Source organism: Scophthalmus maximus, chromosome 6 (assembly GCF_022379125.1).
Source record: "Scophthalmus maximus strain ysfricsl-2021 chromosome 6, ASM2237912v1, whole genome shotgun sequence".
Lineage (NCBI taxonomy): Eukaryota > Metazoa > Chordata > Actinopteri > Pleuronectiformes > Scophthalmidae > Scophthalmus > Scophthalmus maximus.
Window position 1 is genome coordinate 9,818,075 of NC_061520.1, and position 14,392 is coordinate 9,832,466.

Genomic DNA, 14,392 nt, shown 5'->3' on the forward strand with positions numbered 1-14,392 from the left:
TGGTGAGGAGCTAATAATTGTTTTATCATCATTTATTTAATTGTAATGGGCAACAGTAAGCATGATGCCATGTCTTAAATTATCCATTTTTCCTTTTATTAGATCTATGGTCCCAAAGTTTCTACATATCTCTATTTTGCAAGAATCGTTTTCCCAGGAATTTATGTGAAAACGTTTCCTTAGTCGACACTTTTCCTTTTGTCTAAAACTAAAATCACTTACATAACTCAAAACACAAATACTATTATATATACATTATTTCATAAAAAAAGTAATTATAATGTTTTTAAAGCATGTTGTTTGTTTCCTTAATTGGCCCAAACTTGTTCATAATTGTACAACTGTTTTGACCTTTCAACATCCAACTGACTGAGAGATCTCGCGATCAGATCTGTAGATCAATTTGTGACTGGTTCGTGACTACCAATAATTTCCTAAACCAAAAGGAAAGTCATTGTATTTGTGAAAATAATAAATAGTCTTTAATAGGGTGTATTAGTCCTGGTGCAGTTTGTATAAACTGTGTTAATTGTGGTAGTTTAGTAATGTTGGACGATGACGGTTGAAGCATAATGTTGAATGTTTTTCTATTTTTTATATTGATAAATGCTTCTTTTCTTTTTTTACTACTATAAAGTGAACAATGTTAATGGCAATATCTGTTGTTTTCAATGTGGACTTATTGTTGCGCATGCTTTAAGGATCCATCACGGTGGACGGCCACGAGCTTCACGAGGAGGACCTGAGGCTGATGTACACCTTCAACCAGAACTCAGACTCTGCTGCCCAGTATGAAGCACACTCGGACGCGCAGGTACAATCCGCTCTCAATTTAAACACAGTTGTGTTTTCTATTAGACACAGTAATGAAATGGATTAACTGTGCATGCAAAGTCAACACCACGATTAACAAAAACGCCCCCTTCATGAAACTAAGAATCAAAAGTAATCGGCTTTTGGTCGGTTATAAATATGGATTTAATACAATATCTAAATGGCAACTTTTTAAGAGTCTATGAAAACACCATTTTTATTAAACCAATGATTCAACATTTTGGAAAAATTCTTTTTTTCTTTCCAAAAGTTGAATCTCATACCATACCTGTAGCCAGATAGCTTAGCTTGGTATGAAGACCGGAAGCAGGGAGAAACAGTGAGGCTACCTCTGTCCAGTGGTAACAAACATGTGCCACAAAGCTCACAAATTAACAAAGTCTAAAAACGGCACTGCTCTGTGCGCAGCCCATAAATACTTTGGTCCTTATGCAGAGATAAGATGGCAATCTCCTGGCTGTAGCTTCATATTTAGTAAGGGTGAGGAAAGAGGATGATATTATTCTTTCATCTAAAGAATAATATCATATATACGGTACACTTTCAGAAATAAAGAATATCCCAAATGATTTAACCTGGCTTAACTAATCCTACTCCATTATACATTTTTTTCTTCATACCTCTACGTTGGCGACAACCGTCGCCGTTTTTAGGTCATCGGTCCGTCAAATCCATTCTCGTGAATATGGTATCTCCGGAACATTTTTTTTCTTTCATTCTTTTGAAATTAGACAGAATGTTCATGTACTTTTCATTTCACAAAGGGCTTTGAATGACATGCATACATTTTTTTCAAAAAATATTAGAATACATAGCTACAGAACCACACACATATCCATGCCCTCCTCTGCTACAGTACCAACCTCTCTCTCTTTATTGCAACATCACCTACTGTTGTTGTGTAAAATGAGCTACAAAGTGAAATGTAACAGGATCTGTAGAAGTAAACGCCGCTCTGCCACAGCCAAAGCGTCGAGCTGCCATGTACTTTAAATGCATTTATGTGTCTTTACTGTGAGTGTGATGTATGAAATAATTTCACGGCTAAGTGGAATCCAGCGTGTGTGCGTTTCCCACAGGCCCTCTCTAATCAGTGCTCTTCCAACCGTATACACAACACACGGCTGCACCTCAATACCAGTTTACTGAGCTGGCTTTTTAATTCTCTGTCACTCGCGCTCGCTCGCTCGCGCTGACTCTCTAGCTCACGTCTGTCTGGCTCTGTCTCTCCTCATTCTTTTTCTCTGTTGCTTTTGTACTATTCTCCTTAAACCTGTCATCTCATTCCCTCCTCCTTCCATGGTCAAACTGGGCAGCTTTGCACATCGAAAAATTTTTTTAGTACAAAAAATCTAAAAACCTGCAAATTAAAGACCTATGGGGAAAAAAAGAAGATGTTTTTACTCAAAAACAAGCTGAATCATTTCACCCTGATACCACTGACTGTTCATAAAGATGGACAGTGTGTCTTCACCTCCTCCTGCTGTACAAAAGCTGCTGGAGCCAAAATATCCTGGACATGAACGCTGCCATCTTGCAATTTATAATGTCATTGGCGCCACAATCTGTGTAATAGTGACTGGAATTACAGCAAGGAGGTCCCACCGATGCACCTGCCCAACTAATCGCGAGTCAATTTCAGCTGTCAACGAAGACCTTTCACCCCCTTTTTGTAACATCAAATTACTAATTCAAAACCAAACTTTTAAAAAAACATGAAAACGTATCAGTGTGATAAGAACTACCGAAAACGCTAGAAACCATCTTTGGGGGGAACAATTCACTTTGGCGTGTACAGCCATGAGCCTTTGTAAACAACTGTTCGGTGGCAAATTGTCTGACCATTTTCATCTTTTATGTCTAGGTTCTGGTGCTGTTGGACGTCTCCCCAGACCAGTCCATGGTGGATGAAGGCGTCGCCCGAGAAGTCATCAACCGCATTCAGAAACTACGCAAGAAGGTGGGGCAAATATTCCAGGAGCGCTATTAGCTCTGGACAAGAGTGACAGATAACACATCACTACTGAATTTTACAATCCAGTGTCTAATGAATAGAATCTGACGTGATTGAATTGAGTTTGCCAATGCATGTAATCAGTGCGGTGCCACGGTGAGCAAAACACGCCACCGATGAAGGAAACTTGAGTTGTGGTCGAAGATGAAATAATTTCCAAGGCTGTTGCTTGTACAGTGAGTAATGTATGACTGTGAAAGAGAAGAAACACATCAGCGGCATAAAACACAAGAAATCAATCTTTGCTGATCTCTCAGTGGTATTTAAAAAATTGATGGCAACCTTCACATCCTTCCTTGCACATTTGTGTGACACTGCATGTTTCTAAAATAAGAAATGAAACGACAAAATACAGTCTTTCCTGTAGAGAGCGCTTCATGTTTTTAAGGTTTCCCTTGTTTGGCAGCTGTAAACAACTATTTATGTCGCCGTAAACCTTAAACGTCCTCATCCTGCCAGTACAGTTTACTTGCCAGATGCTCTACCTTAATATATTCCTTAAAAAAAGACGGTGGTGCTGAAAAGTGCTCTATCAATTGGTCGAGGAACAGATCAATTCAAAAAATTTGGCGAGACAAAATGCCAAACCTATTTTACGGCTTCTCAGATGTGATCGTAAGTTAAGTTAGTTTTAAGTTACTTAAAAAAATATATACATTTCCCTTTTATTAACCCTCCCCAGCTCCCGTCCTCTTTACGTCCCACGCTAATTTTGTCAGGGCTGGTTTTTTTTTAATCTTTCCACTGCAACGTCACAGTGAGAAGTTTCTCCATCATAAGGCAGGCTTAATGGAAGCTTAATTACAGTCTGCCCCCTTTCAGATTCTAATGTTGGAGCTTTGAAGTGGTCTGGGGAGTAAAGACGGATTATACAACAGCCTCTTGTTTTCACAAGCAACAAACAGTTTTTTCCGTCCCCCTATAGCAGTGGTGTGCACTGGCTCCCGGCCAAGCTAAATTCCTCCAGTTATTTCAAACTGAGAAACTATGAAGAATTTTCCAACCCGGGGATGGGAATTAATTTTTCTTCGACGCTTTTGGTAGTAGTTTGTGGGTGTGCATATGTGTTTTTATCCACATTTGCGTAGGTGTTGGTGTTTATGTTTGTCAGAGCAAGTGCAGGGTTGAGAAACTGAGGTCAGCATTTCCTTTTCTTTTTTTCTTTCTTTTTTTATTGGACTGCAAATGATCTGGAGTTCTCTGTAGTTCTATTTGAGGTGTGTACACACAAACACACGGTACTAGCCCCTTCAGGGGAGGGTCAGTACCTTGACTTGGCAGGAAAAGCCTATAAACCTTCCCTCATTGATTGACTGCTCCTCTGTATCTAGCTAACTTTATTCCTCTGCCCTTGAGCCACTGCTACTGCAATTGGTGTGTGTATGTGTGTATGTGTGCGTGTGCGTGCACACTGCAGATTAGGATGAGATCAATGCGTTTGAATGTGTCAAGGTTAGAGGAAGCTGGCAGTACACAATACCAAAGCAGAGGGGGTTTCATCCAATAAAAAAATCTCCTTGTTCCATTCTTCCGTTAAATGTTCGTATGCTGTCTTTTTTCAGCTTTTTAGTCCCTAACCCTCTTTGTACATCCAATACTACCTTTTCTTCCTTCTTCCCAGGATCTATTTCTTCCATTATTCATTTTCTTATTAAAGAGGAAAAAAAAAGAAGCTTTGAAGACAACTAGTAAAGTGTGATTTGTTTTGTCCTTGGCAATCATTCGTCTTATTGAAATAGCTTGTTCCCTAAACCAAATGGCAAATCATTTTGTGTTATTGTTGAAGTCATTCAAGCTATACTTTTAGCATATTTACTCAGTTTTAGCCAGTCAAACCTTGCTGTCTTTTTTATCTACCTAGGAATGGCAAAAACGAAAAAAGGGCTTCTTCACTTTGTTTCTGGAAAAAAGATGTTTACATGAATCATTCTACCCACCTCTCTCATCTCTGCCCTCAGGGTCATTTGGTGCCGTCAGATGAGATAACCGTGTACTACCGCTGCCAGCCAGAGGGGGAGTACTTGGACTCTGTGATCAAGGCTCACACTGACTTCATCCTGGCGACCACCAAAGCTCCACTTCTGCCTTTCCCTGTTCCCAACACTGCCAGTGTCATCATAGCGGAGAAGACTCAGGTATGAACAGAAACCTGAAGGCGAGCAGGGTTATTGTTTGCTCTACCGTGATACAAGTTGAATTAAAGTGTTCAAGTGTTTTATTTAGTGTTGATGATCATTTGGTGTATTGTATATCAAGTAAGGCTGAGGTAAGGGACACGGCACTTTGTAAGGTTTATGAAATATATCAAGTACTGCCTAGTGTGTTTTCGCAGTATTTTTCGCAGGTCTCAATCTGATTATATGATTAAACCCTAGAGTAAAGATTAGAAAAAGATCATTGTGTGTGTGTCCCTGTCTTTCATTCCCTCTTTCATAGTCATTTGTTTCTCTGTGTTGCAGTTGAAGGGTTCAGACTTGGAGTTAACCATTGTAAAGAGATCTTCAGCCCCTCGTGTCTCTCTGAATGGACCTGCTTGCACCTTTGTGAATCTGAGGGTGAAGGTCAACAACAAAGAACAAGGTATGACATGTGGAGGCCCCCTAAAAAGCCTGTTTTTCAACCAGAAAAAAAAAACTTGTTACATGGATGTGAAACTAATACAACTGTCAAAAGAAGTTTCTTTTAGGTTATTTTTCATTTTAGAGAAAACTGAACATCTGTCGACTTCAATGTATATATGTATTGTAAATGTAAAGGATAAGCTCAGTTAATTCTCTATGACTGGTGTCTCGATCAGAGGGGGTGGTGCTGCTGGAGAACCCCAGAGGAGACAACAGAGTAGACGTGGACAAGCTGAAGAAAGTCTGCACCAGCGTCTTTGGAACAAACAACACCAAGCTCAGATTCTTCAATGGCGGGGCTGGTGAGAACTGATCTGACTCCGAAAGAAAGATTAAAAAAAGACTCCTTCTCATCTATTGTGTGACAACAACAGATCACTATTACAGGCTGGCTGTTTGTTATCCCGTCGCCACCTTCGTCATTCTAACCTGTGTAGAAGCCCTGGAACTGAAACATTTTGTTTGAAAATATAATGGAATACAAATATAATAGTAAATTAAAGTGAATAGCCAGAGGAATATGAAGCTGTATATGGGGAGACACCATTTTCTATTTATCTTTAATTAGCACATTTTATTTTTTTATTATTTTAAGTTTTTCTTTTCTTTTTGTTGGTCTTGTCACAAGCTTTTAACTATATATTGTATCTATTTCCTCTTTTCTTCTCACCGCATTTCCATTCTTCTAGTGTGCCTTTCTTTGACAATGTGTGAAGAAAAAGGAAGATAGTATAATTTTCTGTATAGTATAAAGTGATTAGAGGTTGAAGGAAGGAGTATTTCTTCCAAGATTATTTATTAATGTATTCAGGTATATCTTTGACTTCTCTGAGGATTTTTTTGTTAGCTCAGTTCCATGGTCACTCAGAGGAAATGTACCTGCCCTTGTGTGTTCGTCACAGAGTTGACCAGCAAAACTGACCTTCACGCTCTGAGTGGTAAAACTTTGTCAGCGACCTCGGGCCCCTTGTCCCCCGGCCCCGTCCCCACCACCGACGCCCTCCTGTGTCCATACGTGAACCTGCTGCTCTGCAACGCACAGCCGGCTGGTGAGAAACACACACGTGTAATCAATAATTCAACTCTAATAATAAGTCTGTCCTTTTAACGTTTGAATGATTTGGCTGACATAAATGTATCTGGGAATTATTATCAACTAATCCCCTGAAGAGACCAAAACACAGACCAAGTCTGTATAATCAAAGTTTTAGTTGATTTGATTTCTATAGCATTATGGCTGCAACAGATCTGACCCTTTCCTATTCACACATTAGGCAGTAAATTAGATAAAGACAAGTACCAAACCTAACATAAATCTTGTCAGGTCAATTTAAGGCTTGATCACATTCTCTCTTGGCACTTGTGAACAATTTCAAAAGCCAATACGGAAGTAAAATCTGTTTTGTTTGCGTCTTGCCCTCTTCTCTCCCCTAGAATGCCAGACAGGAGAGGTGGGCACCCTCCTGCTGATGAATCCAATGGGACAGAATGGGCTGGACTACTCGGGCCTCCTGTCTGAGACTGCCAAGGTTTTCGGCCTTCGCAGCAGATGGCTCAAGCTCTACCTGGACCAGGACCTCACCCAGGGTAAGATGAAACAAACTGGTGGATATCACATCAACTTTATCCATCATGAAGAAGACACGTGTGCCCCATTTGGATGTGAATGACATTGAGGTGGGAGGTGGGGGATGAAATATCATATTATTCTCCCTGCGGACTTGACAAAATGACGGGATATGGTCCATAATAGAGATGGACATTTAGGAGGACAAAGCCAATAGACACAAATACATGTCCACAATTTATGTTAGAAATTGGAGAAAAATTATAATTCAGATCATGCCTGAGATTCATCACCTTTTTAAGTTTCCTTCACTGTCAAAGTAATCCAGTTATAGTTGAGCGTACATGCATGGGTACATTACAAACAAAAAGTGCTGATAGTTATTGGGCACCAATTTAACAAAAATGTAAATGTATAATGTAATGTATAAAGAGGGGTTTTAAGAGAATAACAGTTCTCTTCTCTCTTCCTAAAATTTCAACAGACCATTAATGCGGAGACAGGGTGTAGCCTCTCTTAATTGCTTATATTTTCTGTCATCATATTGGTTCACAAATAAGACTATATATTAGGATTATATTAGTGCTGGCAAAAAGTTTTTTTGATAGGATTTGAATTACTGGAAGAACCGCGAGTTTGCTTTAAAATGGTAGGTAATTTCAACTGTAATTAAAGGTTACATACATCCATGCACTGGACTGGATTAAAATCACTGACCAGTGAATAATAAAATCACCCCAACTCCCGCAGAGAAGCAAGTCCCGCCCAACTTGGGGGTTAAACGGACTTAAGGCCAGAAATGCTGGGCTGAATCAAAGTGACAGGGAAATTAGATTGATGGCTTTTGACTTCATCAGCTAACGTCACTGATAAGGAAAAGTTGTTACCAGAAACGGTTAAGAATGAAAGGAATTCTGTTTTAAAATGTCATAAATTAGCCAGGGTATTTAGGGATTTTGTTTTAGACGTTCTGACGTTTTCGTATGAGAGAGAGAGAGTGATTTATTCATTAGTTTATTTCTTTGCTTCAATTAGTTGAAGCAAAAAAAAAAGAAGAAAGCCAGGAGCAAAGCCAGGAGAGGCTAACTCAGGTTTACCAGTCCTCACTTGCATTCAGATCTTTCACTGAAGTACAATGAATAATACTACACAGTCAATACTCCATTACAAATAAACATTTAAGATGATACTTGATAAACTATCAGGCATTTAAGCGCTGCTTAGGTTATAATATGAAACAGAGATGTACATCTGTCAGTGCACAGACAATGATCCACATCACAAAATGGTACACACACAGAAATTGCAAGTGACGGTTACTTTTTTAGCTGCATTATGTTGTTGGATACAATAGCTGAACTTTCTTTATTTACCCATCATGCATATTACTTCATATCTCTGTGACCTGAAACATATATAACTTTTAAAATCAATAAAATGCGAGACATAATCAGTGTGTTCTAATCCGTAAGTGCACCAACCAGTAGCATCTTTCAGATTATTAGAAAAAAAATATTATAATTGCTCTATATTAATCAGGCACATTATGCAACTCCTTGTTTCTCTTTTTTTTTTAGAGCTGCCGGCGGATTCATCTGTAAAATCTCTAGACACCAAAACTCTGTTTGTGAGAGTTCTTCCAACAACTGCCGAAACATAAATCCAAAGAAGCCATCCGAGGATCTTACCATCAACATTTGTCTCAGCTATATATCACAAGTTCCCAGAAAGTTTTTTTCCTAATCTGCTTTAATCCCAGTTGCTCCTGATGTCCACTGGATTTATGACAACATAATGCGTGCCATGTATTTTTTGGGGGGGAATTTCTGATGTGAAGCAGGTGTGTCTGTCAAATTCACAACTGTCTCCATAGATTCACATTATGTCTTGAAGTTTCTCGAGAAGACACAAAATGATCATGGCTGAAGATGAGTTTAATGTGTTTAAAAACATTTTGAGACATGATTACTGTTCTCTTCCCTGATGCAGTTTCTTTCTCTCATACTCTTCAATTTGTCACGAGTTTCATGTAACAGTTTTCTAAGAAAGCACATTGTGTTGTTGGGCTTTATTTATTCTGGACAGAGAAGAGATTTAGACATTTGACTAAAAAGTAAATGCACTTCAAGAATACAAGGCTCGTTTATTCACAGCAGCTGAACAGATGTGTGATCATGACTTTTAACCACTGCAAAAGGAAAACCGATGTTTCTTTATGTCAATTTTAATCAATTTCTTTCAGTGAGTAACTTGGAAATTAAGATTCCATGGAACTCCCTAGCTTTTCAACATTACCAATGGCTGTTCTTCTTTATTAAGCTAATTATAAAAATTATGCAAGCTGCAGCCCTTCAAGGCTGATTTGAGGTGAGCTTAGTCTAGAGCAATTATTGCTGTGGCTCATAAATGGGAAACCAATTTGGTCTATTGTGCTTCAACACCATTTTGAATTTAACAGATAAACCTATTCTGTTCATTGTATTGGGGATTCTTTGACAATTGAAAAGGCATTTAAATGGTGAAATTGATTTTCTGGCTGCTTCACCTAAGGGACAAAGGGGTTCTGTAATGAAAAAAAAGCAACAAATGGATAATGTACTATTTTAAGTGACAAATGGAATAAATCAAAGGTGACAACAAATTAACATGTTTTTTTCTTTCTTTGTTCTCATTTAAACGCTATGCCCAGGATATCTTGCTGCAGACAAATGCTGCTGAAAATACTGTTTGCCCAATAAAACCAAAATCAGAAAATCGATGATGTAGTGAAAGCAAATGTTTTGTCTGTCCATCCGTCCCATTCTTCTGAACGTGATATCTCAGGAACACCTTTGGGGAATTTCCTCAAATTTGGCACAAACATTCACATGGACTCAAGGATGAACTGATTAGAATTTGGTGGTCAATAGTCAAGGTCACTTACCTCTCAATATACATTTTAGGCATAACAACATAAGAATTCATACGCAAATTTTTGACAACTTCATATAAAACATTGTTTTAGTAAATTCCTAAGTCTCCATTACATATGAATATGGACTGACGTGGATGTGAACTGCAACCTGACTGGTTGACGGATGCATACAACAGTAACAGTAAGCCTAGTTAAATGTAGACATAGTTCTAAATGAGAATTAAAAGCCAAAAAAGTTTCCACGAAACAGGAAAACAGACACTGTAGTCCTGTTGGAGACTTTGAAGCAGAAAGTTAACATGGTCACTAAAGTCTCAGAGTTGAACCCTACAGTATTTCCTAATAACGGTGTGGTGACACCGAGGTCTGGTTTGACTGTTGATAATTAAACTTAGTGTTTGGCCTACTGGGCTTCCCAGGGGATGATTACAGGCCAATGACGTCAACAGGCATGGTGTTAATCTGTGTCTGTGAAAACGGGTTCCCACTGGTCCGGAGCCAATATCGAGAGATCAGTGCATATTGATTAACGGATGGCCCAGGAAGGAGAACTGCTCACTGGCAGTTGAGGTAACCCTCAGTTGGGGGCGCTGCTGCCGAACCTCGCTTTTCCTTGTGACCTTTTATGGCACCAAATTATAATTTTGTATGCGCATATAGCTCATAAATACATTTATATATACACAAAAGTTTGCTCACTGCAGACTGCTGCACTACTGGCGCCAGCACACTATACTGAACTGCTTCTCCCCTCAAATACCGCAAAGCGCAACAATCAACCATGATGAGTATCAGCTCATCCATGTCGTTTTCAATGGCCCATATACATAAAACGTATGGCTGGTGCCCTCTGTACTTTGAAACACATGGTAAACAAGGATATCAGGGGCTAATTCTCTAAAACTCTTCAACTCTGGAATGCACTGTCACTGAGCTCCAATTATTTGTTTTTACGCTTTTGAAAATTTTGGGGGAATATTATTTGACCTAAGTGCAGTACTTCCCACTGTACCAATGTGGTGTGAAAGTGAAAGTACCACCTCAAATCTGGTACTTGGCACCGAGGTCCTCTCCACCTGTGAATTACAGCATCTCTACAATCATTGTGTCATTTCAATGCAAGGATTTCATACTCGCCCCTCCTGGGGCGGAGCAGCGTGCTGCTTCGCTGGTTAAATATTAAGCACACAGCTCTGTCTCATCCTCCTTTCATCCGTCTCGCTCCCATCTGCTCCCGCTGCTCCATTTGTGCCTCTGCAACACCCCGGCCCGCGCAAGGGAGCAGGTCAGTTACCCATCTGCTGACAGACATCACAGAAATACAGTAAGCAGCTCGGGTGAAGCCAAGTGAACATGAACCCTGTCATCTTACTCTAATGATGGGACAACAAATACTCATTACAGTGTGCTACAGTGACAGTCATCTCTGTGAAAAAAAGTTTTGCCCGGATAACGGTAGGTGTTACAAGTTATAAACCAATGAGAGCTGCTTCCAACCTGCCCGCCCTGGCAAAAACAAGTGCCCTGCTTAATGGAAAAATCTAAATCTCTGCCAGTAAATCAATCTTCAGCACCCTGCATGTAGCCCCGCTGCAGAATGACCGGCAGCGAATTCAAACTAGGGAGCACAATGGGTCCCGAGGATGAATGAAAGCAGGCGTGATTGTTATTTTGGCAGTGGAGGATGTGTGGCCCAGTGCTTAGCAAAAATATTGCAGAATATTAAATGTAAAAAATAAATAAATAAATAAAAAAGATATGTAAATCAAAGCATGGATTTTGTGCCAGAATAGCCCCAGTTTATTAAGGCTGGCCTGAAAACCTGAAACTATTGGTCAACGTGAAGTTCAGCGGATGTATTCTGTCGGTTCTCTATTACTCCCGTTTTCCAGTTTACTCCCCTGATTCTCATTAAATCAACACAAATTTGAATTTAAAATAAAACTCTTGGATAATACCAAACTACAGTTCACCCTGTCCTTCTATCTTATATCTTGACATATAGAGTGCTTTAAGCTGCTTGTTTTGGCCACGTTGATGTTAGCTCAGGGCTTTGCCTTGTGACATTATGTCACCATGTTTTCAAAAATACAACCCAGGTGATTATTGTTTGATGCAACTACAAAAAAAACTAACACTACATACCATATTTTTTTTTAAATAATGTTTGCACCGCCATTATATGTCAGGCTAATACTAGCGTATTGCATATCTTTAAGATAAAAATGATTTAAAATTAAAAAATTAAAGTCAGCCACAGAAATTAAAGATAAAAAAGAAAGAAAAAAGTTTTTAAAGTTGGGTCTTTGGACTTTTGATTGACACGATGCTCTAAACAAGCTAACGCTAACAACCGTGCTGCATTCACGCAGTGTACACAGAATGGGAAGACTCACAACAATACCCAATATTTCGAGCACATGTCGACACGGTGATGTTTACACACGTCCAGTGTTCGTAGCACTGGTGCTCACCTCTGATCAGTTTGTTGACGTGTCTGCACTTCGTTCTGGGGAGATCGCTTTCTGGTCGCGGGGTCAGAAACTCCCCCGACATGTGCGACCGGTGATCACAGGATTAGGGAAGACATGTGACCGTTGAAAGCCGGGGTGGCCTGAACGCGGCATTAAGATGTAGCTAGCAGACATGCAAACAAATGCGGAAATGAAGTTTATTTTGGGGCAAACGACTGCGGAAAGTAGTGTCACGTTCGAAAGAGGAGTGGGTGGGGGATGTTTTTGCCTTTTAAGTTCTTGAGCTTGAGGGTTGAGCTTTCTGGCAAAACGTGTCTCTCGACACCTCGGTTCAGCCCCGCGACGGTGACTCATAACGACGCTTAGCACCTAGCTTCGATGCTAGCTCGCTCTGCGGCGGCGCGGTGAATTTAGAAAACGATGCATTTTGATATTTTAAAGTTGAGACGAAACGGAAGATGCGGTGGACGAGAGAGCCTCTTAGCAGCTGCGACATTGGGGGAAATAATTAAATAACTCCAAACTGACAGTTGATTGATCTGTCTGGTCGTTTGTAAGATAAAGTGTCAACTCTTAGCTTCTCAAATATGATTATTTTGGGATTTTCTTCTTCTTCGAGTCAGACATGATAGTTAAAAGGTTGTCTTTGGATTTGAACTATCGGCCAAATATAAAGAGGCCTCCTTGGTCCGTAGGGAAGTTACCACAGACATGCTTCACTCCTTGTTTGATCGATGGATTAGTCGTTGACAAACGGTTACCTTGGCAACCATGTGCGAAGTGAACGTGAACGACGTCGCCGGGACGCAGGGGACACTGCAGCTCGCTCCCACGAAGTCTGACTTCATGCTTTAACTGCATCATCTGCCCAAACAAACGAATAGAATCGCCCTCCAGTAAGCAGTCACAGTTGATTCGGGTGATATCACGCAGCAGCTGCGCTCCTCGGTCGCTGCGCAGCGCAGCGCAGCGCAACGCGGGGTCGCGTCGTGACGGAGCGAGGGGGAGCAGCAGCACACTCCTGCCACAGCGCAGCGAGATTCCCGTTATCTCCCGATCCTCAGAGTACCAGCGTCGATCTTCATCCGGATGCGCCTGCCTCCGCCTCCTCCTCCTCCTCCTCCTCATCCTCATCCTCCTCCTCATCCTCTCCTCTCTTGGACCAGCAGGGACAGGTAGGACAAGCATCCGACACACATTCCCCAGGGGGCGTGGGTGGAGGTGGGAGATGGTGCTTCTCACATTCTGGTTTGTGCCATTTCCCCCTTTCTTTGAGTTTGTCCTCGTCGTGGTTGCTAGGGAGAGACGTCTGTCAGGTGTGTGTGTGTGTGTTGGGGGGGGGGGGGGGATGGGAGATGCCCTGGCATCCCTACAGTGGCTGAGATGTGTCGGCATGGATCACACACTGTTGCTACCCCCATTCAGGTCTGCTGTCGTTGTCAGGTATGCAGTGGATGTGAGGTGGACGGATGTCGGCCGGCTCCTTTCTCATTTCCTCTCCAGGAAGTGTGCTGCACATTCTTCATATTACAGTTCGCAGACACACGTTGGCTGGTTGATGATATAATCGGGGCGAGCGACCTACATGCCTCTTACTTTTCTTTCTTTTTTTTACACAGCTTGTCCGTCGTGTGGAGTCACAGAGCCGAGCGTCTGATTGTTGAACAACACTCTATGCTGTTTTAAGGGTTTTCCCCAGAATCCTCCCCTAACCCCTAATTTATTGTAATTGTTGCACCTCTTTTTAGTCAAACAGAGATTGCAGCAGGAAATTACATATGTCCATGTACACTCCGTAAAATGTGAACCAAAATGTAAACTTGTGTTATCACCTTAATCTGTGTATGACATACATTCATTCATCATCTACCGCTTTATCCATTTAAGGGTCGCGGGGGGTCGCTGGAGCTAACATTGGGCGAAAGGCGGGGTACACCAGCCTATCGCAGGGCCACATACAGATACGGA

The 14,392-nt window shown here is 40.9% G+C and overlaps 2 protein-coding genes across 8 annotated transcripts in view; both read left to right on the plus strand.

Annotated features, from left to right (window-relative positions):
• Positions 1 to 9,681, plus strand: part of iars1 (isoleucyl-tRNA synthetase 1) — a 43,837-nt gene extending 34,156 nt beyond the window's left edge. The window contains exons 27-34 of the mRNA XM_035631806.2: positions 702 to 814; positions 2,699 to 2,794; positions 4,807 to 4,983; positions 5,308 to 5,428; positions 5,646 to 5,771; positions 6,372 to 6,518; positions 6,904 to 7,056; positions 8,614 to 9,681. Coding sequence (XP_035487699.2) covers positions 702 to 814; positions 2,699 to 2,794; positions 4,807 to 4,983; positions 5,308 to 5,428; positions 5,646 to 5,771; positions 6,372 to 6,518; positions 6,904 to 7,056; positions 8,614 to 8,696 — 1,016 coding nt within the window. The 3' untranslated portion in view covers positions 8,697 to 9,681. The remainder of the gene's footprint in view (positions 1 to 701; positions 815 to 2,698; positions 2,795 to 4,806; positions 4,984 to 5,307; positions 5,429 to 5,645; positions 5,772 to 6,371; positions 6,519 to 6,903; positions 7,057 to 8,613) is intronic.
• A 3,781-nt stretch (positions 9,682 to 13,462) lies between these two features.
• Positions 13,463 to 14,392, plus strand: part of atp2b2 (ATPase plasma membrane Ca2+ transporting 2) — a 107,579-nt gene continuing 106,649 nt past the window's right edge. For 6 of the 7 annotated variants that reach the window (XM_035631820.2, XM_035631809.2, XM_047332474.1 and 3 more), the window contains exon 1: positions 13,463 to 13,599. The gene's annotated coding sequence lies outside the window, so the exon portion shown is untranslated. The remainder of the gene's footprint in view (positions 13,600 to 14,392) is intronic. The other variant, XM_035631815.2, reaches the window with a different exon arrangement.